This window comes from Yarrowia lipolytica, chromosome 1F (assembly GCF_001761485.1).
Source record: "Yarrowia lipolytica chromosome 1F, complete sequence".
Classification (NCBI taxonomy): Eukaryota; Fungi; Ascomycota; class Dipodascomycetes; order Dipodascales; genus Yarrowia; species Yarrowia lipolytica.
The window spans coordinates 2,062,690-2,086,208 of NC_090775.1; the positions used below are offsets into that span (position 1 = coordinate 2,062,690).

At 48.4% G+C, this 23,519-nt stretch overlaps 8 protein-coding genes and 2 non-coding genes across 10 annotated transcripts; 6 read left to right on the forward strand and 4 right to left on the reverse strand.

Annotated features, from left to right (window-relative positions):
- Nucleotides 1–496: 496 nt before the first annotated feature.
- YALI1_F20631g (uncharacterized protein) lies at nt 497–1,064 on the forward strand (the record flags this gene model as incomplete). The annotated part of the gene is made up of 2 exons (XM_068283409.1): nt 497–687; nt 749–1,064. The coding sequence occupies 2 exons, from the start codon at nt 497–499 to the stop codon at nt 1,062–1,064; spliced, it is 507 nt and encodes a 168-aa protein (XP_068139510.1).
- Nucleotides 1,065–1,103: 39 nt separating this feature from the next.
- YALI1_F20637g (uncharacterized protein) lies at nt 1,104–2,729 on the forward strand (the record flags this gene model as incomplete). Its single annotated transcript, XM_505453.3, has 1 exon — nt 1,104–2,729. The coding sequence occupies one exon, from the start codon at nt 1,104–1,106 to the stop codon at nt 2,727–2,729; it is 1,626 nt and encodes a 541-aa protein (XP_505453.1).
- A 1,571-nt stretch (nt 2,730–4,300) lies between these two features.
- Nucleotides 4,301–7,405, forward strand: YALI1_F20669g (uncharacterized protein; the record flags this gene model as incomplete). Its single annotated transcript, XM_505454.3, has 1 exon — nt 4,301–7,405. One exon carries the CDS (start codon nt 4,301–4,303, stop codon nt 7,403–7,405), a length of 3,105 nt encoding a protein of 1,034 aa, XP_505454.3.
- Nucleotides 7,406–8,551: 1,146 nt separating this feature from the next.
- YALI1_F20712g (uncharacterized protein) lies at nt 8,552–9,730 on the forward strand (the record flags this gene model as incomplete). Its single annotated transcript, XM_505455.3, has 1 exon — nt 8,552–9,730. The coding sequence occupies one exon, from the start codon at nt 8,552–8,554 to the stop codon at nt 9,728–9,730; it is 1,179 nt and encodes a 392-aa protein (XP_505455.1).
- Nucleotides 9,731–10,242: 512 nt separating this feature from the next.
- YALI1_F20742g (uncharacterized protein) lies at nt 10,243–11,544 on the reverse strand (the record flags this gene model as incomplete). The annotated part of the gene is made up of 1 exon (XM_505456.3): nt 10,243–11,544. The coding sequence occupies one exon, from the start codon at nt 11,542–11,544 to the stop codon at nt 10,243–10,245; it is 1,302 nt and encodes a 433-aa protein (XP_505456.3).
- Nucleotides 11,545–15,089: 3,545 nt separating this feature from the next.
- On the reverse strand, nt 15,090–16,178 carry YALI1_F20788g (uncharacterized protein; the record flags this gene model as incomplete). Its single annotated transcript, XM_505457.3, has 1 exon — nt 15,090–16,178. One exon carries the CDS (start codon nt 16,176–16,178, stop codon nt 15,090–15,092), a length of 1,089 nt encoding a protein of 362 aa, XP_505457.1.
- Nucleotides 16,179–17,931: 1,753 nt separating this feature from the next.
- On the forward strand, nt 17,932–18,005 carry YALI1_F20806r. Its single transcript has one exon. It is a non-coding gene; the product is annotated as a tRNA-Ala (tRNA).
- Nucleotides 18,006–18,383: 378 nt separating this feature from the next.
- YALI1_F20820g (uncharacterized protein) lies at nt 18,384–19,373 on the reverse strand (the record flags this gene model as incomplete). The annotated part of the gene is made up of 1 exon (XM_505458.2): nt 18,384–19,373. One exon carries the CDS (start codon nt 19,371–19,373, stop codon nt 18,384–18,386), a length of 990 nt encoding a protein of 329 aa, XP_505458.2.
- Nucleotides 19,374–20,458: 1,085 nt separating this feature from the next.
- Nucleotides 20,459–20,733, forward strand: YALI1_F20831g (uncharacterized protein; the record flags this gene model as incomplete). The annotated part of the gene is made up of 2 exons (XM_068283410.1): nt 20,459–20,569; nt 20,623–20,733. The coding sequence occupies 2 exons, from the start codon at nt 20,459–20,461 to the stop codon at nt 20,731–20,733; spliced, it is 222 nt and encodes a 73-aa protein (XP_068139511.1).
- A 2,325-nt stretch (nt 20,734–23,058) lies between these two features.
- On the reverse strand, nt 23,059–23,151 carry YALI1_F20858r. The gene has a single exon. It is a non-coding gene; the product is annotated as a tRNA-Ile (tRNA).
- Nucleotides 23,152–23,519: the final 368 nt, after the last annotated feature.

Below are 23,519 nucleotides of genomic sequence, written 5' to 3' on the forward strand. Positions count from 1 at the left end.
GTCGCAAGTTGGTTTGATCGTGTGACGTTCATTTATTATTGCTGAGCTATATCTTCGACCTGACAGGCAGAGTTAGGAGTAATCGTAAAAGGGGGGCACCAATACGAGTACTGGGCTGTACTAAAAACAGCACTCTGACAATACTCTAACATCAGCAACAATTAATCAACACCGTCTTACATCAGATCAGCAACAATTACCCATTTCATCTTAGTCAGCAATTGGGGCCCCCACTCCAATGAACGCCCACTTAGGACTTCTCCATTTGCCTATGCAATGTGAGGCAAAAGTTGAAGGCAACCCGTTTGGTGCCCGTCTTGGGTTCGGCTCCACTTCGCGGCTGAAGACTAACAAAATTATGTCTATTGAGATCAACGTTCGCGGGGTTCTAATTATCACATGCTGCCATTCGCCTGCTTGTAGCTAGTGCTATTCATGCCTATTATCGACCCGACCGCGGAAGAATGTGACCAAAACCGCGCCCAGCGGACTTTTTATGGGCAAAAATCGGCTTCTCGGGTTCAATTCTCGGAACCCGCATTCGGCTGCAGGAGGTGCCAGGTACGCAGCAGGACGCGAGATACAACCACGATCATCCACTACAACTACAACTACAACTACTCCCACTCGTAGTGTAGACCGGAGCAAGTTACACAGACAGAATCAGATTGTATATAGCCGAAATACGTCAACACCCCCCCTTCCCCCATCTATACATACCGGTTTGAGCACTCCTCAAATAACAGAGTTACGGTCCCAGTTCCACCACCAACTTGTCAACTCCAACTCCAGTCTCAGTCGCACACAAACCACCGCTTAAAGCCGCTATAGCCGACAGGACACAAACCGACCGCGGCCCCCATAGCGCTATATCACGTGACCAGCACCGAAGCCCGCCCCTTCGCCCTTCCGCCCGATCTCCGCCGCCACGTGTTCTTGTGTTTTCAGCGGGGCTTCCAGCGGGTGCTTTTTCCCACACCACCACCACACACCACTACGCTCCAACTCCCCCCTTAAAGTTTACGACACGTAAAAATTGCCTCTACGCATCACCTGGTACGTGACAGTCTCTTACTCCCCCACACCACACCACCGTTGTTACAATGGCCTGCGAAACACAGCTGCTGGAAAAGGAGTTTGGTCGACTAACGTCGCCGGAGTACAAGTACAAGCAGAAGGTGCAGCCCAGCGAAAAAATCCGCCATGTCGAAGAAGAGGAGCCGGCCTACTACATGCTGCTGCTCACCTACCTGGGGTATCTGATTATGATTGTGTGTGGCCACGTGCAGGACTACTACGCCAAGGTGTTCCATCCCGAGACGGTGGCAGACTTCATGGCCAAGGACGGCTATGCGCCGCTGTTTTCCGACTTTGAGTCCTTCTACATCCGACGTCTGCAGAAGCGACTGCGAGACTGTTTCGGCCGAGTGGTCACGGGCGTCCCCGGACGATACATCACCGTGCTGGACCGAGTCTCTAACGACTACAACACCACCTACAAGTACCTGGGCACCTCCACCGACTGTCTCAACCTGTCGTCGTACAACTACCTTGGATTTGCCCAGTCCTCAGGCCAGTGCACAGACGCAGCCGAGGTTAGCATCAACACAGAGGGAATCTCGTCCTTTGGCACCCGAGCCGTCTGCGGCACTCTGGACGCACACGTCAAGACCGAAAAGCGTGTTGCCGAGTTTCTGGGTAAGGAGGACGCTCTCGTCTACTCCATGGGCTACGGCACCAACGCCTCGGTCTTCTCGTCGCTCGTCGACAAGCACTGTCTAGTGCTCTCTGACGCGCTCAACCACGGATCCATTCGATACGGCGCCCGTCTCTCTGGTGCCGTCATTAAAATCTTCAAACACAATGACACCAAGGACCTGGAACGAGTCCTGCGAGAACAGATTTCGCAAGGCCAGCCCAAGACCCACCGACCCTGGAAAAAGATTCTCGTTGCCGTCGAGGGTCTGTACTCCATGGAGGGAACCATGACCGATCTGCCCACCATGTGCGATCTACGAGACAAATACAAGTTCTACCTGTTTGTGGACGAAGCACACTCCATCGGAGCTCTGGGACCGCGAGGCAGAGGTATCTGCGACTACCTGGCCGTCGACCCCGCACGTGTGGACATCCTCATGGGCACCTTCACCAAGTCGTTTGGCGCCACAGGAGGTTACATTGCGTCGTCGCACGAGCTAATCAACCACCTGCGGGTCAACAACATGGGCAACGTGTACGCAGAGTCCGTGTCACCACCCGTTCTCGCACAGATCACAGCTGCCCTGCAGACGATTGACGGCGAGATTCGGCCTGGTGAGGGAGAGGAGCGTCTGGAACGTATCGCATTCAACTCGCGGTATCTCCGTCTGGCGCTCAAGCGGCTCGGTTTCATTGTCTACGGCATTGACGACTCGCCCATCATTCCGGTGCTCCTGTACGTGCCGGCCAAAATGCCTGAAATGGGCCGAATTCTGTTGAAGATGGGCATTGCCGTGGTGGTGGTGGGTTACCCTGCAACAGACATTGCGTCGTCACGGGCCCGGTTTTGCATGAGTGCCGCGCTGACCAAGGAAGATCTGGACCGAATCATTAAGGTCATGTGGCAGCTCGGCAACATTCTGTCCTTCAAGTATGGCAAGGGAATGCCTGATGCCAACGGCAAGGTGCGACATTGGGAGCTCAGCGAGGTTTTGGCCTCGGGCGTGGAGGACTGTAAGAAGGATTGGTAAGATATAGTAAATGTGCATATAGTTGGCAGTAATAAATACGTGTGTGCATGTGTATGATTTGAAGGGGGGGGGGGGGGGGGGGGGACCATTTCTGGGGGGGCCCATTAAAATCTGAGGTAACATCTGACTGAGCTTTATATGCTTTATTTCTTCAGGTGCTACCCAGAACCAGAGACACCCTGAAACGGTTGACCTCTGTCAGTTAGTCAGCATTTTCTTCGCATCAGAATCGGCGGCATGGAGCCCACTGATGTTAGATTGCATGTACATACTGTACCGGGCACCGTTCTCCGCGGCGTTCATCACCATGTCCTTAGTAATCATTGTCAGAGGCGATTATCTTGGGTTGGCGGGGCTGTCTCTATTGAGCCATGGGTCGTATCTGTCATGCGGTTGGTGCAAAGATATGGAGGTAGTGATGATGACGGTTTTTTTTTTATATATATTTTTTATATTTATTTGCCACGATACTTTTTATTTTAATTTTATACTGGCCAGCACAATAGTTGAACTTTATCAAGTATTTCGGCAAGTGGGTTTATGGTGCTACTTGAACTGTAGTTGAGATGGTCAGACAAGACCATGGGTTCGGGTTTCACAATGACACGAGCCGATGGGAGATTTGAGCCCCCGAATGTGAAGATTTATTCAGAGCCAGCCGAGCCGAAGTACAAGCACAGCACAGTACCTCCTTGAAAGCTAGCTTACAAAGGTTCGTCTGTTTCACCTCGTCAGGGGTAGTTGAGAATGAGTACATACTACTAGATTGAATTTTGATCTCGCGATAATGGACTCAATATTGAAGCCAGCGCAAAATTAATAGCATGAGTGAGAAGAAGAGACCGAGGGGATAAATTTGATACAAAAAACTTCTTCAATATCCGCTATTTAGATCCACCAAAGGCCATCACTATGAAGCAGCGGGCACACTGTTTCAACCAAGTTTGTTGGAGAAAAGGTTCGATTATAGATAGCTCCTTGAGTGGTCTAAATATGATATGGATTAGTGAAAGTCGTTGTTTTTTGCACGAAACCGCGGAGAAGAATAAAAGGAGCCATATATTGTTCATTAAATGAAAAAATATTAATAAAAAAATTAAAAAATGCCCTCCCTATTGATTCCAGAGACATTCTCGGGTGACTGTCAACTGCATTCTTGCTGGAACTTTGAAGTTAGAGGTTGGAGGGAAAAATGGGTACAAAATCGAATAAATTCGAGAAAAATAAATAAAAAAATATAAAAGCCAATAAATATCCTCTATAACATATATTCACAGACTTTGCCACAAATTTGTTGAAGGAAATTCAACAACATGTCCTAGAAACCCATCCTAAATATAGAACTGCATGTACGAGTATTTGGATGTACAAGTACACTTTCATACATACATCTCAGCTCTGTACAAATCATACAGCCTGAATAGCAGACACGAGGGATTATAACAATCTCTTTTGTTGAAGAAGCGCGAGAGGTATATTATTACTAAGCCATTATTTTCCGACGAGCCCCTTACTAATCACAAATATCTGATTTGTTACTGCCCGTCACCACATATATAACGGACACGTTTATGCATTATCAGATCTGGGGTAATAATGTGCGACATGGCATACAGTTTTATAAAGTGAGTTTTTGTGCTAGTGACACAAATGTGGTTGGGAACTTATATATAGAGACAGTTATTCCCGTCATCGTTATGTCTTCTGCTGTGCACTACGCCGCTTTGTCCCCTCACCGAGGGTGTGGTTTGTCATTGTCACCTCAACTTCGTGATGATGTGTCGCACTGTGCCACACAAGGCGGAGCTAAACCTAATAACCATGGCCAACCACACACAAACCACCACTTCCAGCTCAACCGCACACCAGTTGTACCCATGCGATACACCAATCTAGAAGAGCTGGGGAAGGCCGCGAGGCAGGCAACAGGGGCCGTGTCGGGCTTCAAGCCCAAGCGCATGGTCGATCTGGCACTATCTCAGATAGAGCAGTACAAGCAGATGTTGGAGATGGACCTGGAGCTGGCAGCCTACCACATATTCCAGGCCCGCGAGATTCTGTTTGTGTGCATCCCTCGCCACCCGGACTACGATAAATTCCAGGCCAAGAAGGGCCCTTTCCACGAGACGTACGTGGAGCTGTGTGACCTGGCCGAAACCGACAGACGGGTGCTGGAGCTCATCTCCACTGTCAAGGGCAAGTATGTGCGGGAAAAGACATCGGGTGTGCGACGACAGTCCAACGACGACCTGCTGCAATCCATCGACGACACTATACGAGGCTTTTCGCATCTCGACGTCCAACAACAGTCTGCCCCCCCCACAGAGACTGATCCACTCAAAGACAAGCTGGAGAAACTGCGTGGTAGGAGCCCCGAGGTGCAGCGGGCTACATTGACGACCAACGGCAGCAGCACCACCACCACGAAAAACGGTGTCATGCCCCCACCGAAGATATCGCCACCGCCCGTTCCAGTGCCGCAAAACGGAGGCTACGTACGACAGTCATATGTGGGCCCTGCATCTGTGCCCTCCCCACCGCCCCATTCAGTGACTCCGCCCACACCGCCACGTCACACTATCACGCTCAAGGCGCCGCAGCTGATCTCGTACCTTGGACACGCTCCCGAGACTCTGCTGCTGCTCGACATTAGACCCCGAGCAGACTTCCAGAAATGCCATATTGCCGCTCCCAACGTTGTGTGTGTGGAACCGCACCTGCTGGAAGCAGACATGACAGATGAGCAAGTGGAGGAGAAAATGCTGGCTGCACTGACGACGGAGGAGTTTGAGCGGTTCATGGCCCGATCGGCGTTTGAAATCGTTGTCTTCTACGACCAGAACAGTACAAGCTACCAGACCCGTCCGCTGAAAATTCTGCTCAAGGCGCTCTACAGCCAGGCGTTCAAGCGGCCTCTTCAACGCCCTCCATGTCTGCTGGTTGGAGGTCTGGACGAGTGGAGACACTCAGGAGCTGCCACATCTTTCATTGACACCCGGTCCCCTCTACAGCAAAGGGCAGAGCTGGCACGAACACAAACGGATCCTACCCCCGTGGCGTCCTACGACCCCAACAGAGTCTATTCGCACCCCTACGCCAGCAACTACGCCAGCTATGCGTACTCATATGGTCCTAACCAGTCATCCCCAACTCCCCCTCCAGTACCAACCACCCCGCCTCCGAAACCCCCCTCTGCAATGTCGTCTTCGTCGTCGCTCAACCTCCCACAATCAATGGCCCTATCTTCATCCACGTCGTTGCCGGATCCCAGCTCGTACAAAAATCAAATGTACTCATGTCATCCGTATCTCAACGAGCCCCTACCGGAGTCCAGGCACCACACACACGGCGTATCTCAGCCCGCCCAGGCTGCCCGGTCTTCGCATGGCTATTACTCCCATGCTCTTCCTCAGTTGTCGGTGAATACGGCCTCTTCACCGATCAAACAGCCGCCCAGTGCTTATTCGCCAAAAGAAAAACACAATGGCGAGTTCCCCAGTTACAAGAGTGTGCGCCAGCCTATCCCACAGTCGCCGTACCTGCCCCATCTTGCACCCATGTCCGGATCGCCTCCCCCCATGTCTCTGACCTTTACCACAGGTCTCAAGAACCTCGGAAACACCTGCTATATCAACTGCATCATCCAGTGTCTTGCCACATCGCAGCTGACCAAGATCATTGTGAATCAGGCATACAAGCATCGAGTCAACATGAAGTCAAAGCTGGGATACAAGGGAGCTTTGATTGCCAAGTATGCTGATCTCGTGCAGGCTCTAGTGGCGAACGCTTACCCTTACTTGGTCCCCACTTCCTTCAAAGGAATCATTGCACATGTCAACTCTCAGTTCAGCGGCATGGAGCAGCATGACTGTCAGGAATTTTTGACTTTCATTCTTGATGGCCTGCATGAGGAGCTCAACTCTGTGGGCGATGGTCAATACAAGCCCCGTGAGCTGACCGAGAGCGAGGAGAAGCGACGAGAGGAGATGAGTGTTCGAATTGTGTCATCTCTGGAGTGGGAGCGGTACCTCAAGTCCGCGTCTTCGTTTATTGTCGACGAATTTCAGGGCCAGTACCAATCAAAGCTCCAGTGTACTGTGTGCAAAATGACGTCGACGACATACACTGCATTCTCGTCGCTAACTCTGCCCATCCCCAAGTACGCTGGGGCCACTCTCCCAACGCTGTACGACTGCTTCAACCAGTTTACGCAGCCGGAGTTGCTGGAGGGCGAAAACATGTGGCAGTGCCCTACGTGCAAGAAGCCGCGGCCCACTATCAAGTCTATGAAGATCTCGCGGCTTCCAGAAACTTTGATCATCCATCTCAAGCGGTTCGACCACTCACGGGGCTATGGAGACAAGCTCAACACGTTTGTTACGTACCCTCTGGAGATGGATCTCACGCGGTATTGGCCTCCGCCCACATCGGAGGACGAGCCCTTCTTGAAGAAGCTGCTTCCTCGTGGCCAGACGGCTCCTTTCCGGTACTCACTGTTTGGAGTGGCCAACCATTACGGAACGCTGCGCGGGGGTCATTACACGTCGTTCTGCAAGCGTGGCAAGCTCGGATGGTGCTACTTTGACGATACGGTGGTGAACAGAAACGTGAACGAGCGAGCCGTTGTTAACAAGAATGCGTATGTGTTGTTCTACCAGCGCCGGCACAATCCTTAGACTTCTCAGAGACACGGTAGGCGATATACAATGAGGGGACGAAAAGCATCTTGAAAAATATGCATATAGCTATTTATATAACGAATTATGATTGCATGATAACATGGCTTTGGTGGAGGGCAGGTGTGTACATCACACTGGTTGTTGTAAGTTTAGTTATGTACTTGATGGTTGATTACGCCTATGACTGTCTCACCTCTATAGTTCGGAGATACGGAGTCTTGGAAGTGATGTTTTCAACAAGGTCTGACTATTGATTGATTATTACGTGCCAGGTACTAAAAGAAAACGTGAGCAATTCTTGGCATTTTTCTATTAGTAATATTTTTCCATTAGTAATAATAAATATCAAGCGATCAACCAAAGTATTTTGGTCGTTTTGTTTCAGATAAGTGTTGATGTAGCACTGCAACAAGCTACAACCATGAGTGAACAGTATGTACTGGATGTAAGAGTATTAGTATGAGTACATTGTATATGGATGGTGGGGTGAAGAGGAGATTGTTTTATTAGCACAACCCTTAAGCGTACAGTATCCGCGTTCCCCGACTGGGGGCCGTAGCTATTACTATTTTTTTTTTTTGTTTTTTATTTTTTTTTTTATTTTTATTATTTTTATTATTATTTATATTATTTATTATTATTATTTTATTATTATTATTATTTTTTTTATTATTTTTTATTATTTTTTATTATTTTTTTATTATTTTTTATTATTTTTTATGCTTCTTTTTTTTTTCTCTTTTTCTGCTTCTTTTTCTGCTCTTTTTTACCCTTTTTCAGCTGTTTTTCTGCCCTTTTTTACTCTATTTGAACATCTCCGACATTTCGCGGCCTGGAAATAAAGTTGTCCAGGCTGGCTAGATGGAGATAGCAATTCGGAGGTGGGATGGGAGGTGAGCTGGAGCTCGGTGTTGAGATAAGAAAGTGTATAGAAGGGCGTGTTTGAGACGCAATTAGTAAGAGAGAGACCCAATTGAGCTATTTGGGGTGTACTGGTCGCATTGTCACATCCATCTGGCCATGTCAGCCTACAAAACAACGGTTTTTTGCAGGCTCGTCGAGGGTGGCTGACTAATAAACTCCCGCATACAGCGCTCTCGACAGTGCATGACATCCACCCTCCATCCACACCACTGAGCGAATATGAGCGAACAACCAATTGTGCTAGATCAAGGAACCGGCTTTGTGAAAATCGGCTACGGAGGCACCAACTTCCCCGAACACACCTTCCCGTCGATGGTGGGTCGGCCCATTCTGCGGGCTGAAGAGCGGGCCACAGACACATACGGCGACGTGGCCATCAAGGACATTATGTGTGGAGACGAGGCTGCCGCGGCACGAAACATGCTGCAGATCTCGTACCCGATGGAGAACGGAGTGATTCGAAACTGGGAAGACATGGGTCACCTGTGGAACCACTCGTTTTACGACAAGATGAAGATTGACACCCGGGGTCGAAAGGTGCTGCTCACAGAGCCTCCCATGAACCCCCTCAAGAACCGGGAAAAGATGTGCGAGATCATGTTTGAGCACTACGGCTTCAATGGCGTTTATGTAGCCATCCAGGCCGTCCTGGCTCTGTACGCACAGGGCCTGTCGTCAGGAGTGGTGGTGGACTCTGGAGACGGTGTTACCCACGTGGTGCCTGTCTACGAGTCTGTGGTGCTCAACCACCTGACCCGTCGTCTGGACGTCGCTGGTCGAGATGTCACCCGACAGCTGATTGCTCTGCTACTGCGACGAGGATACGCCTTCAACCGAACTGCCGACTTCGAGACCGTGCGACAGATCAAGGAGAAGTTCTGCTACGTCTCCTACGACCTGGACCTCGACACAAAGCTCGCCAACGAAACCACTGCTCTGGTCGACACCTACGAACTTCCTGACGGCCGAACCATCAAGCTGGGATCAGAGCGATTCGAGGCCCCCGAGTGTCTGTTCCAGCCCCATCTGGTCGACTCGGAACAGCCTGGAATCGCCGAGACGCTGTTCAACACTATCCAGGCCGCCGACATTGATGTGCGATCGTCGCTGTACAAAGCCATTGTGTTGTCTGGAGGTTCGTCCATGTATCCCGGTCTGCCATCCCGAATGGAGAAGGAGCTCAAGCAGCTGTGGCTCACCCGGGTGCTTAACGGCGACCCCACCCGACTCAACAACTTCAAGGTCAAAATTGAGGACCCCCCTCGACGACGACATATGGTCTTCCTGGGAGGTGCCGTGCTTGCTAACATTATGCATGACAAGGAGCACATGTGGATCTCCAAACAAGAGTGGGAGGAGCAGGGCCCCGCATGCCTGGCCAAGCTTGGTCCCAGATAAGCGGCAACTCCAGCTACAACCCTGCATTGACAGTATCAACCTAACACTGTCGATGAAGGAACTATGTATGTTATATGATGAAACGATTGACGAACTGTACTAGCTGTGTAGCAGCGAGTGCAGTGGATGTAGCAGCAGAGCTACAGAGCGCCCAACTTGCCGCGAGTCTTATTGTACGATTAGTGTAGGCTGTCAGATGGGCATTTGCAAGTATTAACTGTTATCTGTGGATATATTGTTGATTGTCAGTGCACTGTATGCCATGTCAAATTGCTAATTAATCATTTGTGCGTGATCAACTGACCCTTCACCTTCACAGATCACATCGTCACTTCTCTCGTCTTCATTCCAAATGGGATGCAGAGTTATGACGCTGCTTCCAACTATTCAGTGGACCGCAATACTCCACCACTCGTAGCTATTTCTCAGTTCCGCACTTGTCCATCCTTCTCTACTCAACTCATAAAATCGTATTATCTATTCATTAATCATTATATCGCCTTTGGCAAGGACTAGGCCCACTTTCCGATGAGGGACATACAAATCATGCCTCCAACCAGACCCGACATTGCGAAAAAGACTCGCTTTTTGGGTGCAAAAGAAAGATCTCCAAACAGCCAGTCGAACGCCAACATCTCCACAACTCCAGCCCAAATGAGCACGCCAGCAGACAGAGCCGAGATGGTTCCAATGGCCCAAATGGTGGCAGGGTCGTTGGAGTTCATGGAGTCCATGACACCGAGACCAATAGCCATGCCGATGGGAGTGATGATGGTGAAATAGGTGCACATGCTCATTTTGAAGAACAGAGACGAGTCACGAAGTCCGGCGATTCGAGACCCAAGGCCGATACCTTCGAACGCCTGGTGGAACAGAATGGCGATGAACAGAGAAATGAAGCCGTCATCGTCGGCAATTGTGACTGCAACGCCGACAAGAACAGAATGGAAAATGATGCCTCCCTCCATGATAATGACGGAGATCTTATCGTTAGGATCAATCAGAGTGGCGTTGTGAGCAGCACAGCCCATGTTGGCGGCTCCAGACATGTCGATCTGGGTTTCAATTACGTCCACGGCACCCTTGACCTGGTCCTTGTCGCAATCGTCCGATTCACTGGAGTGGTTGGGCTTCTTTCGCTCATGACGGGCTCGGAGCCATCTGGCAGAGCCGTATTCAAGCACAAAGGCAATGAAAGTACCAGCCAACGCAAGAGACATGGCAGTGGGATCGTAGCTAAGGTCTCCAAGACACTCGTTGGTGAAGTCCTCCTGACTCTCAGCTGCCAGATGCACATATGCGGTACTCAGAACCACTCCAGTTCCAAACTGCTTGACGAAGGTCATGGGGAGCGACTGGAGGTTGATTTTGAACACAGAGGTGGCCAAAACGGGTGGGAAAACACCAAGGGCCGAGGTGGCCAGAACGGCAAAAAGAGCGCCGATTCGAATGGGCTTTTTGAGATCTCGAGGCTCGAAGGAACAGTCCAATTCCTCGTCGCTGTTTCTTCCGGCTCCGGAGAAGCTCGAAGAAGCCTCGGACCGGGCCTCGAGTTGTTTTCCAAGCAGAACATTGTTGAGAGAAGCTGCCAACACATCGATGTTCTTGTTGTTGAACTCAGTCAGACAAGCTCGCTTGTTTCCGGCGCCGTCAACGGCACACAAGAGTCGGGTTCGGTCAACCTTGAGAATCTCTCGAACTTGCAACGACTCACTGGAGTTGATCAGAGGCTCGATGGAGTGCACGTTGATGGGTGAGAAGGCCACAGCCGCTGAAGCCAACATCGTGGAGCAGATGAGGTTTGACAGCTTCATTTTTTTCGCCTTTGTTTTTTCTTGAGTGTCGTAGATCTTCAGATCGTTATACAGAGATCAGATAGATAGTGACCGGATGCTTGTTATATATATGTTGCGATTGAGCAATTTCATATCAGATGTATTCTACAAAAGCGAAAGAAAAAAAATAATCCAAAGAAATCGCAAAATGGAGCTGAAAGATCTCGTCTTCTTTGTCCTCGCCGGGGTCTCTTGACTTCGGGGTAACAGCCTCCTTTTCTTGGAACAACCTTAATTGTACTTGGAATTAGTTGACCCTAATACTGGACCCGATTAGAGTGTCGTAAAAGAATATAGACTACTGTACAAGGTAGGCGAGGCTGAAAACAACAGATTCAAGAACCGGTACGAGAGAAACCTATGACTTATCTCAAATGAGTCATTTTAGAAATACTTCTAGGCCATTCTCCGACACGGTGCCCGAAATAACCCCCAAGGTGGCTGTTGTCTGCTCATTTACTATGCATGATCACGTATAAGTGAGCAGATTGGAAAAGAGACCTCAGAGAGTGTCAGATTTGGAGGAAGGAAGAATGGGACATCAACCCAGATTTATGAGTGGATTTGGGCTATAGAAAAGAATTCGACAGGGTAATGTGAACTTTTTGATACCAATAACTACCAGAATCCATCACTCGTAACATCTCCAAAATGCCCCTTGATTCTTTGCTCTCTATGCACATGCATGCGAGCCTATTTTCGCACTAGCCACAACGCCACACCTTCACCAGCCACAGTTATCGTCATCTCGTGCGTGTCTGAGATGATTTTGATAACAGAGCCCCGGATGGAAACCTGCTTTCTTTGTCTTTCTCAAACATTCGGCGTAGCGCGCGCTTGTCATTTGTGTCCGTAGCTCTGTTCCATTTTGATTGTTCCTCCATAGCCAGTCCGTGCCTGTAACCTGTGTGCCTGGGGTCGTATTCCTTCCGGAGGTGAGCGGCTTCTTTCTTGGCTTTCAACATGTTGAGTACGTCCAAGGAGTGAGTATGATGCAGGAGCCAGGGCAGTGGTCAGAATCTTTGACAAGACAGAGCGGGTATGGTCAGCTGTAGAGAGCATTGTGTATGGCTAACAAATACTGCGCTTGTACCAACCCGTATTGACTATGAGAACACGCTAGGAGGTTATTTCACAGCTGACAGCTGACACACTCCACCTTTGATCGTCTGTCTCATCAAAGGTGGGCATGTCTCACCACTCTTTGTTCACCAAGTCCAGGGACAGTACATTCGTACGTGCAATCCCGGTAGATTGATAAAAGATTTATCGGCATGGCGAAGATGGAAGGTGCGTGTAGATAGTTACGGGTATTGTATCGGATATGGATGATACTGGAGATATTTAGATAGATCTCGTCTGGTTGTAGATGAGATGACATTTAATTCTGTGTGTTTTGTGTGTGTCCAACAAACGACCTTCAAGGTCTGTCCATCTCAAGCTTCAGGATCAATCATCATGCTCATTTTTGTGAGCAGATAAAGAAGGGTGAAAAATTAGATGCCCAGACTTCACATTGGACAGAGATGAGCAAATATAGCCGGGGTGTATGACACCAATGAAAGATCGTCTTGGCTTTCAGATTTCATTGAGACTATCTCTGCTCCTTGACGGAGGATACGGCATCTTCACATTCTCGTGCCAAGAGCCAAGAGCCAAGAGTCGAGATTCGATAACCGGGCTAAAGGAGCCACAGTGAAGAGTTTTTTCGTGAATAAGGCATTGCCAAAGTACGTTCATGACGGTGTCACTAGTTCACGTTTGACGATACATTCATCACACCCAAGATTGCTCTTCAAGATAACTGCACATAGGTCCAAAGTTGGATAAAAGAGAAGTGGATGATTGAAAAGATAGGAAAATGAAGAATGGTTAATGAGGTGGAAATACTATCACAATTCAGAATAGTAGCGTGAATTACATGATGCAGTACGACTAAACATACAGTATGTAATATCGTGGCGGCCTCCGGACTTGCACCCATACTACAGCGCTTCAAGAGGTGACTAGATCGCTCATGGAAAAGTAGATCGCCTACGGAAAAGTATATCGCTTATGGAAAAGATATTTCGAGTCTTTGATCATGTGACTGCTGATGCTCTCCAGGTTTGGTACCTGGTACGTACAAGTGAGTATACATACCTGAAGCTTGCGACACCTGGTCGGCAGAGTTATTGAAACCTTTGTAGCCAATCAGACACTTGTTTGTATAGAATCTCAGAATGAAAAGCAGAGTGAACTAATTGACCAAACCGAACCGCTCATTTAGATCTTTTAGAATGAAGTCATCTGTTGAAGTTGGTGTTCTGAGGGTGTTTCGGTGATGTGAGTTCACCCAGTGTACTGTGAATATATCCGCGCGGCTAACAAATATAAGTCTTCCAACGATTCGATAGGTTTTTCTGACGACTCCCTCATTTTAAACCAAAGCGGTTTTCGCGAATTTTCGTTTTTCATGCCTCTTAGAGCCAGTTGACCGGGAACACCACCGGTATACCACCAATTTTCAGGAAGAGGTTTACGATCAACAGGCAAAATGAAATTCGAAATACCCGACTTATTCCCGTTCCACTGAGGAGCATTTTCTTATTGTTTTTTGCAACGTTGTTCATCATCATCACTGCCTTGATCGCTTTTTTTTATTTATTTTATTTTTTTTTCTTTTTCACATCTCAACTTTGAAACCTAAAAATAGCTCGCTTCTGCATTATCTTGAACTTAATACCCCACATTTGGAGAAGGCGGAAATGGCGGTAAAAACGACCATTATTGGTACTGCTAGGATCATGTGTTAATATAGAGATTAACTAGCTCTGTAGATTCTACAGGTGCATCTATTTGTTTTACCGATGACTCAGCTCAAACAAACGGTAGCCGAGCCGAGCCGAGGTCCAAAATATTGCAGGAGCGGCCCAGTAGCTAACTGAAGATATGCCATTTGACGTTCTTTGAATTGTTGCTGACTTTGGAAAATAAACAACTGTTGGAGTCTGTTGTTGATGCAGAGTGTGATACAAATAGCTCTCGCCCAATAAGTTCTGGAGTCTCGAAAGACATACACCATAGTCCAGGGTCTGGCTTAGGAGCTCTGGCTTAGATACCAATCACCAAGCGCTCTGGACAGACAGTCAAGAGACATACTGTGAGCCAATCGTGGACAAACATGTGGATCTCCCATCTGTGGATCATGTCATCTGATCGTGTCACCGGTGGATCTGGTGCTTACTGTACTACAAGTAGTCTCGGACATCTCAAGCACACTTTCAGCTCATTGCCATTAATACAGATAAGAAGTGATACTACACGTACATCACATGGTACAGAAACCCACACCTCTACAATGCCATCTCCCCATCTCCAAAGCTAGGCATACGTTGACTTTCAACTCTGTAAGCCGCACTGGCACCTTCACGCATACCAGTGTTCTCTCCTATTGTAAGACCCATGTGTCAGTTCATCAAAGTCTGCAGGTGGACATGATTGTTTCCAGGTCCAACCGCTTCGACATGCAATAAATATATACATTAAATGCCCAACCAATGCTTCATTCTCTCGTAGACAAAGAACGAACATGCGACCATTGGAGTCACCTTTATATATCCAATAGTGAGTCCCACAAAAAAACCCTTGAAGCCGCTTTCCTTGTAAATTGTCAGTGCGGTCGCCACTATGCTGGGATGCACTCCTGATGAGCCCGCCTGTGCGCCTGCGACCTGCATACGTCGTCGAATCACCTCGAACGGATACGATGCAGTTTGCGACACCATTCCGGCCACTCCTCCGGCAATGAGTTGTGCCCACGCCTTGAGGGGCTCTCTTTTGTATGACACCTTCTTGTCTTCGTCCTCATGGTGATGGCCCTCCAGCATGACATCGTCATTGTTGGTTTCCAGTAGATGCGGATAAGTCTTTTTCGGCGCAATCTCGCCCTTGACGGTCCATGATCGGAAGTACCGTGTGTGGAACAGGTCGTGGATGTAGTCGTGGGTCAGAAACGAGACGCCTGCGTATGGGATCATACCCATAATCGTGGGGGTGAAGCCTCGGTAAAAGTTGGTCCAGGCAGCTATTCTGGGCGAGAAGAATTGGGTGGCCTTTGCCGACGGAGTCTCGGCGTAGATGGACCGAGCCGCTGCCAGTAGCCGGCCTCCGTGGGGCTTTCCAACCTCGTTAGTGGCATACGCCATGCGAACTCGAATCAACTCGAGAGGATAAGTGCAGTAGACAGACACGATTCCGGACAGAGAGCCGGCTGCCATTCGTCGCAGAGCCACCTCCTGGTCGGGACCGGAAATCAAAAGCGCCCGAAACTGCTCATAGGCCACAAACTTGACTGCAGCATAGGGAAAGATTCGCAGCAGCGTCGCCGAGTGGCCCTGGAACAAACCCCACACGCCCTGTTGGCTGTAAATGAACTTTCCTGCGCGCCAGAAGCCCAGAAACGAGCCACGATACTTGCGGAACTCGGGATTCGACGTCTGGAACAGAATCTTGACTCGATCCAGCGGAGCGATCACAGTCTTAGCAACACATCCAGCCATGCCTCCTGCCAAACCGCTTTTGCACACGTACGCCAAAGTGCGTTTATTTTCGTACGTCCCGTGAGCCGACATTTCGAAGATGGGGGGATTCAGAAGGAGAGTCGGTCTTCACAAGTGTCGCGTGGTGGGTGGTGAAGTGAGTGTAGTGCGTGGTGTAGTTGTGAAAAATGAACTCTTGCCGAGAGTAATAGGGATAAAGTTGTTTAACCTCCGTCCATTCACCGATGTGGGGTAGTGGGATGAGCCCTAACCCTGGGATGATTGGTGGGGGGGTTGGGGACAGCAACAGTCCGGGGGGGTTTTATTATATTGCCTGCAGATATCTGCTTGTATGACCGTATCACGCGACTTGCTTACTAACCCACTTATATCGCTCTCCTCAAAAGACAATTCCCACTCATCTCATTGGTCACCAACCTTGTTGTTGTATGGGATGTGGTTCAAATAAGGTTTCGGTGGAGGAATTCGTAGCAGGAGATTGGTGAGTGTGTGGAGATATATATGGGGGGTTTTGAGATTAGCAATCAATTCTCCAGGTGATGTAGATTCTTGCAGTACCACTTTCATTTCCATAGCCCTACTACAACACCGTCTACACGTAGCCCTAATTTTCAACGGCGCACGCTAAAACCGCCGCTAACAAAATCTGGGGATCATGTGAATGGTAATTCGGCTACAATACAGTATACTTAGTAATGAGAGACTTCATGTAGCTCCAGGAAACCGGTCACGTGAAGGAAATAAGCAGAAGGTGAATGGAGTTGGGGGTTCCAGGGGCGTGTTGCGGGTTTGTATTACGGGACTCTCTCCAAGGACGACTGACGTCTGAATCACTGAGGGTTCTGGTTGCTCCGAAAACCGTCCTTAGCCGAGTCAACTGGACGTTGGTTTCAGCTCATGGCATGGTTTGGAAGCAGCCAAAAAAAGGAATTATACCATGAGAAAAAGTAATTGCGAGTCGAATGCGGCGATTGGAATCGTCTCAGATAGTATGAACACGGGTACAGTACGTAATGTATGATAGTCTGAATCTGTGGTGGGTAAGGTGCGGAACTTCTCAGAGACAATCCGTTCATAAGATCTGAATGACAATATAAGTTGTGGAATCGAAAGAGTAATATGCAATTGAGACTGTCGTAGCTAACTGATATATAACATCATCATTGTCATTGTCCATACTGCACAGCTGGCTATGTACAAGTACATACACACAGTGTACTGTTGCATCTTCTACTGGGCTATTAATGACCATATGACCATACGGATATGGTAGATTGTAGTTCAAAAATAGTTTTCAGTTGTACTTAGTAACCATATATTGTCAAATTCCGAGTAATTCACCATTAATCACTGGGGATAGCCGTTCTTCAAGACAGTACCAAACGTCGCTGTGATTTGGTCTAGACCTTCACAATCTCGGTATCTTAAAAAATTCAAATTGCACTTGATATTAAATCCATTGCTATCTACAATGTACAATTCCCCTATGATCAAAACTGGAGCGGTTTTTTCATATATAACATTACAGTGTTTTTTTTAACTTGTAATTTTTTTTTTACTTGTTTTTTTTAACTTGTATTTTTTTTTTTACTTGTTTTTTTTTTATTTTTTTTTTGTTCTAGGGAATACTCTACAACTTCTCGAGGCCTATAAACAATGGTATACCAGCACATCGGTTTCAGATTCAACTGTTCTGAAGAGCACATGACCCTCGTGTTCGCTTGTCCACCTGTTCTTCCAGTTCCATATCGAAATACGGCGTTTTTTTCGGTGTGATGCTCCAAATTCGAGATCAAATACCGGTGTCCTACCCGGGACACATCGAGGGCGTCTGGTGTAGTTGGTTATCACATGCGCTTAGCATGCGCGAGGTCCCCGGTTCGATTCCGGTGTCGTCCATTCTTTTTTGCTTCTCTCGTGATATATTGTTTCTCTACTGGTTCCTGGGCTGTCTTCACCCTGGCGTTATGATCTGCTGACTCAGCGGTCGACTCTCGTTTAGTTTAGGCTGTGTGATGTAGTAGTCCTTATTGCGACGAATTTTGCAGTGTTGAGATAATATTTTCCATAATATCAAATAATTGGAGATCAAAGATCCCTTCTTCCTTTCCATGAACTCTTACCGAGTTGGTTGTAAGCACGATGTTCGCAGAGACCATTCCCGTCGACTCAGGTAATCAAAATGGGACCATGATGTGGTCGAGATGCTCGCTACAGTCTCGAAATGATTAAATAAAATGGGTCTCACTATTTACTGCAACCATTGCTTTCCCTCGCCTACTCCTCATCCTTGGGGTCTCCGATTCCATCCTCATGAATAGCAAAGACACACTCGCTTTCTGGCAGACAGGGCGAGTCGTAGATCTTGCAGATTCGCTGCACTCCTCGGCCCTTCTTGAAGTAGAGCCGGGTGGTGGACGCATGAGCCACAATGTTTCCTCCAATGGGCTTCTTGGGGTCCGGGTTGAACACAGCTCCATCCACCTGGGCAACCACCTGGTTGGTGATCACCACTGCGATGCCAAACTCATCGGCAAGGCGTTGCAGGGTTCGCATGAACTTGGCCACGTGGGTCTGACGGGCAGACAGCTCTCCTCGTCCTGCGTAATCTGTTCGGTAGAGCGCCATGATGGAGTCGACAATGAGACACGAGAACCGCGACTTGGTCATCATGTTGGCCGCCATTTGCAGCAGCTGCATCTGATGGTCCGAGTTGTGGGCTCGGGCGTATGCCACGTTGTCCAGCACCTCGTCTCCGTTGAGTCCGTATCGCCGGGCAATCTGGTGCAGACGTTCGGGACGGAAAGTGCCCTCTGTGTCAATGTACAGACACTTCCCCTCGCCTCCTCCCTGATCGATGGGAAGCTGACAGGTGACGGCCAGAGTGTGGCACAGCTGCGATTTTCCCGTTCGGAACTCACCAAACATCTCTGTGATGGCTCCGGTCTCGATACCGCCTCCCAGTAGAGTATCCAGTTGCGACGAGCCTGTGGTTAGTGTGATGAGTCCAGAACGGGTCTGGTGCACGTCTGAGGCGGTGGTGAATCCCAAGGGCACCAGTTTGGACGCCTCTGATAGCAGCTTGTCGGCCTTGGCCTCACTGATGCCCTTGATGGTCAGCAGGTGTTTTTTGGGCGTGTACGCCACACTCTCCACTGTGTAGAGTCCAAACTCGCCCAGGCGGTTGATATCCGTCTGGGTGATTCCGTTGACGGCCAGGCGCTCGATGGGGATGGCGCCCGCTCGTTCGATTTCTTCGTCGGCCATTTGAGGGTGTGTTTTGCGAATGTCGCGGCAAGATCCCCAAAAAAAAAAAAAGACGTGTTGTGTCTTGACTAGAAAGGAAGTCTAATTTACTGAAAGTGGTGGCGCGTGCGTTTTCGTGTTGCAAAGTATATTGGGTGGCGTCAAAACAGAGCATTCGGACGGCATCCAAAAACGTCAAATAACGGGATAGAAAAAGCTGACTAATCACATAGCTGCCAGTAGGGGTATCCTGAGTCTCCTTGAAGCGGATTTCCGCCCATCCCCACCTTTAGAGGCTTACAATCGAGTCTGGCCCGTGGAGAACCGCGGTTTACGTCGTCGTTATTAAGCTGTACGTCGACGTGCACATTTTATGCATGGGGTGGATCAGGCACCGCTGAACCGAGAATTACGTTTCTCACGCTGAGATTCCCTGAAGGAGATCATCTCCCACAATGTCATATCTACGACGGAGACGATATCCGCGACAGGGGAATCATGCGACGAGGCTTCCTATACCACTGATTCGGAACCGCGAGGGGCTGGAAAGAGGGTGAGAGAATATAAGAATCTTACTGGCAGACGACACATTCCCAGCGACAGGAGACGCTCTCGGAAACGTCCGTACTCGGTTCACGAAATGGACGAATGGTTCCCCGAAGCTGCCTGCTAAATCAACATTCCTGGTGCTCGCAATGCCGCAGGCGACAAGGAAGTTTTAAGACACCTCAATAAAACAGGTTATCACGCCCAAGCCCTTATGAGAATGAGCAAAACGCTTGACGATATCAAGGGCTGCAGTTTTCCATACCTCGATTACATGATCAGGACCAAGAGTTTTTCTGAAGTGGTCAGCAATGCCCAACTTGATAAACCCTTCGCAAAACGGATTGGTTGTGTGTGTATGGACCGAATCTTGGAAGTTCAGCACGGTTACAGGTCCATCTATAAAATGACAGGAGAGATGCCATTGGATTTTTGGTTTACCAGGGTACTACAAGACTCTCAGTTCGGGCTCATCCAGTTCAAGACTCACTCGAAGATACGGAGGCTGTGTTGAAATCTTGGGCTACGTTTGGAATGCCTTGTGATATTCCAATTCTACAATGCTGATAATACTTGGTGATACTGAACTTCGACAATGTCAACTGGGTGGTAGTCACTGGGTGGTAGTCAAATCAACTGGGTGGTATGGTCATCTGGGCGAAAAGCAGCCTGTGACTGCAAAAAGGGTGGACCAACATATACGGTAATGATGTGAGGTATTCAGACGGATCCAACAAGGTCACACCGACAATTTATGGCAATAGGCATTGTCCTAGGTGGTCTTCATCGTTCCATCACTCCCCCACAACGAGAATGCTCCTCGGGGTCCTGCTGAACGTGTGAGGCAGAAGTCAAGAAGGAGTGCAGGGAGCAGTCATAGAGGGTTCTGGAGCTTCAGGCTGAGCTCAATGAGCTTGACAAGCTTAGATATCAGCCCCACAAGGCCGCCCCGAGTGGTTCGACAATGAAGCAGGATAGTTACAGGTACACAAAGGACTAAATTCCAGATCCAAGGCAGAGCAAGTGTACCCGGCTGCAAGGATAAATGGTAAGCTGGAGAAACTAAAGTATGCCAGGCTCAGTGAGTGTAGATCAGAGCGTCCCATCCAGAGTGAGGTTGTTGAGCCTTCTGGGGGTCGGCGTACTTTGTTCAGCAGCGAGCTTCTTGTTCCATTGAGCAACAAGGGGGCAGGGCAGAAACTGTGAGGGTGCTAGAATCCTCACTTGCTGAACAGGAGTTTGCCATTGCTGAAATCAAATATGAGAGACTGTCATCCATCAGAAAACCCACCTGGTATCCTCAGCCAACTTCTCGATCCTCAAAGTGTCGAGATTCTGCAGAGCGAATTGAAGCGGCAGACAATTATTCTGATCTCGATAAATCTCAGAAAGAGCTAGCAGCCAACCGGAGCAAGCTGAAATCCTGCGAGATCGATCATGCAGGGATTGACGAGCTAAGGGCTCAGGGAGGTCACCAAGATGCCATTGGAGCGAATGCGACTGTTTGCATTTGATCATTTGGATACCCCGAGCCTCATGGGTCCGGATCGCACCATGAAGTTCCGATACTATCAGCAGAGTAGTGATTGGATGGAGCTCGCACCACCGCAATGGGGTTTCTCATGATGGACTTCACAAAAGATTTCCTCCACCAACAGAGCTGCCATTCTGATAAACAATGTTCAGTTTCACCATTGAGTCTGGTTTTTGCTGGTCGAACCCTGGCTTGAATGTGAAAGATCTAATGACATTGTTCTTGACTCCGAACTCACGCAGCCTCAGCACGAGTTTTCCAGCCTGACACCATTGGTTACATTGCCCAAGTTCAATTGCCTGTTCAAATCATGTCACGATATGCCTGCCGATGTGATTGCCAACTACTTCGGGCACCAGTTCGTCAAACCGACCGCAAACATCCAAAGACGGAAGGGTCAGGTTCCCCCTCTAGGTGTCAATCCTGTGCAACAGAACCTGCAAGCAAACGAAGGATACAGCCGGGGCATGTTCTGGGCTGCCATTGAGGTTCCAGTCGTGTATGATGATGGTGAGCCCCTTCGTTATGGTAGACGCTATACCGTGAGGGTAGGAGGTTTCGATCGTCTACTTCTCCCCGTAGAACCAAAGACACAGAGCGTAAACTGAGTCCAAGAGACGACAGCGACCAGTTGTGAGCGCAGCGCAAGGCACCGCATATAACTACTACTAAACGAAAACGCGTTGATAACAGCGTGGTAGAGCTCAATGCTGATCCAGAGGATGAAAGATCTGTTGACCTTCAACCTCAGTCCCAGCTGCTGCGAGATCCAATAGATGTTGCTGAGATCCTGTCGAAAGTACACTGACGTCGAGGTGCCGTGCTCTTGTCGGCGACACCAATGTTCCTGACTTGCCCATGTCATCGGAATCTCAGACGACCTCTGATGTCGATGTCTCAGTCGCGCCATTGGAGGAAAAGACGGTAATCCCAACTGTCTATTTCTTATCCCTCCCTGGAAGACGATATGGCCTCAAACATACCCAGCAAAATACCCAGCAAGAAGCTCTGACCCGACATCCCGACAGAAAAGTGCTGATTGAAGGCAATTCCCTGGTTTTCCCTTGCGAGCAGGACGCTCAGAGCGCCTGGCTTCATCTCATCATCGAAAAGAGTAGTGAAGAGCGCGCTTGTAAGCGACAGCATGGGAGGGCAGTCCAGATGTCACAGTCCTACCAATTAGCCATCCACTTTGCTTCATGTCAGTTTGCCTATTGGTTTGATAACTAATTGTTGCACGACCATATGAGCATTTCTCGTAGCAAGTCTCGAGTCGTGAGCGAGTTCATCGTGAAATCTACTTGGTTCCTAGCTTCAAGATTACCCCTTCCGATCTGTAGTAGCTAATTAATGAAAAAAATTCCGTTCCTCGTCTACAGAATGTATTTTTTGTGATTTAGTCATACTTCTTAACTAATCATGCTTCCATTAAACGGTTTAAGCAAAGTGCTAAGTAGTTATGGTTAAACAAAGAAATTAAAAAAAATTAAAAAAAGAAACATGATTTACGGGACATTGTCGAGAGATACTCCTATCCAGAAAACAATATAGTGCACTCGTGTCAAATGTTTTATTACAGTATTCGCTGTAAGAAAAAAAAGATGTCATCATTTGTTTGGAAAAAAATGGTCCCTAGCAGGATCGAACTGCTGATCTTCGCGTTGCAAAGAGGCTAATTTCTTATTAGCACGACGCCTTAACCAACTGGGCCAAGGGACCGGTGTTGTTGTTGAAAAAAAGACGCTGTTTGTCCGTAGCATAATTCGGGTTAGTAAGTATTGCATATAGCTGTAATGAATTATTAGAATGAAAAAAAAAAAATAAATAAATAAATTCTACGATCTTTATGAGAACAAACTAAACCAACCTCGAGTCTGGATAAGACATGGAACGATTGATATGATTACTTGATCTGTTAGCCATGATTCACTACCACGATACCACGACAAGGACAAGAACGAGACGAAGCGTCTACAAACCAACTGACATGCGCCTCGCACCGCACACCGCAATCCTTCAGAAGTGTATGATTTATTGAACGCCAATAACCCGGCGTACTACTTGTAGGTATATAGCTGTAATGAATC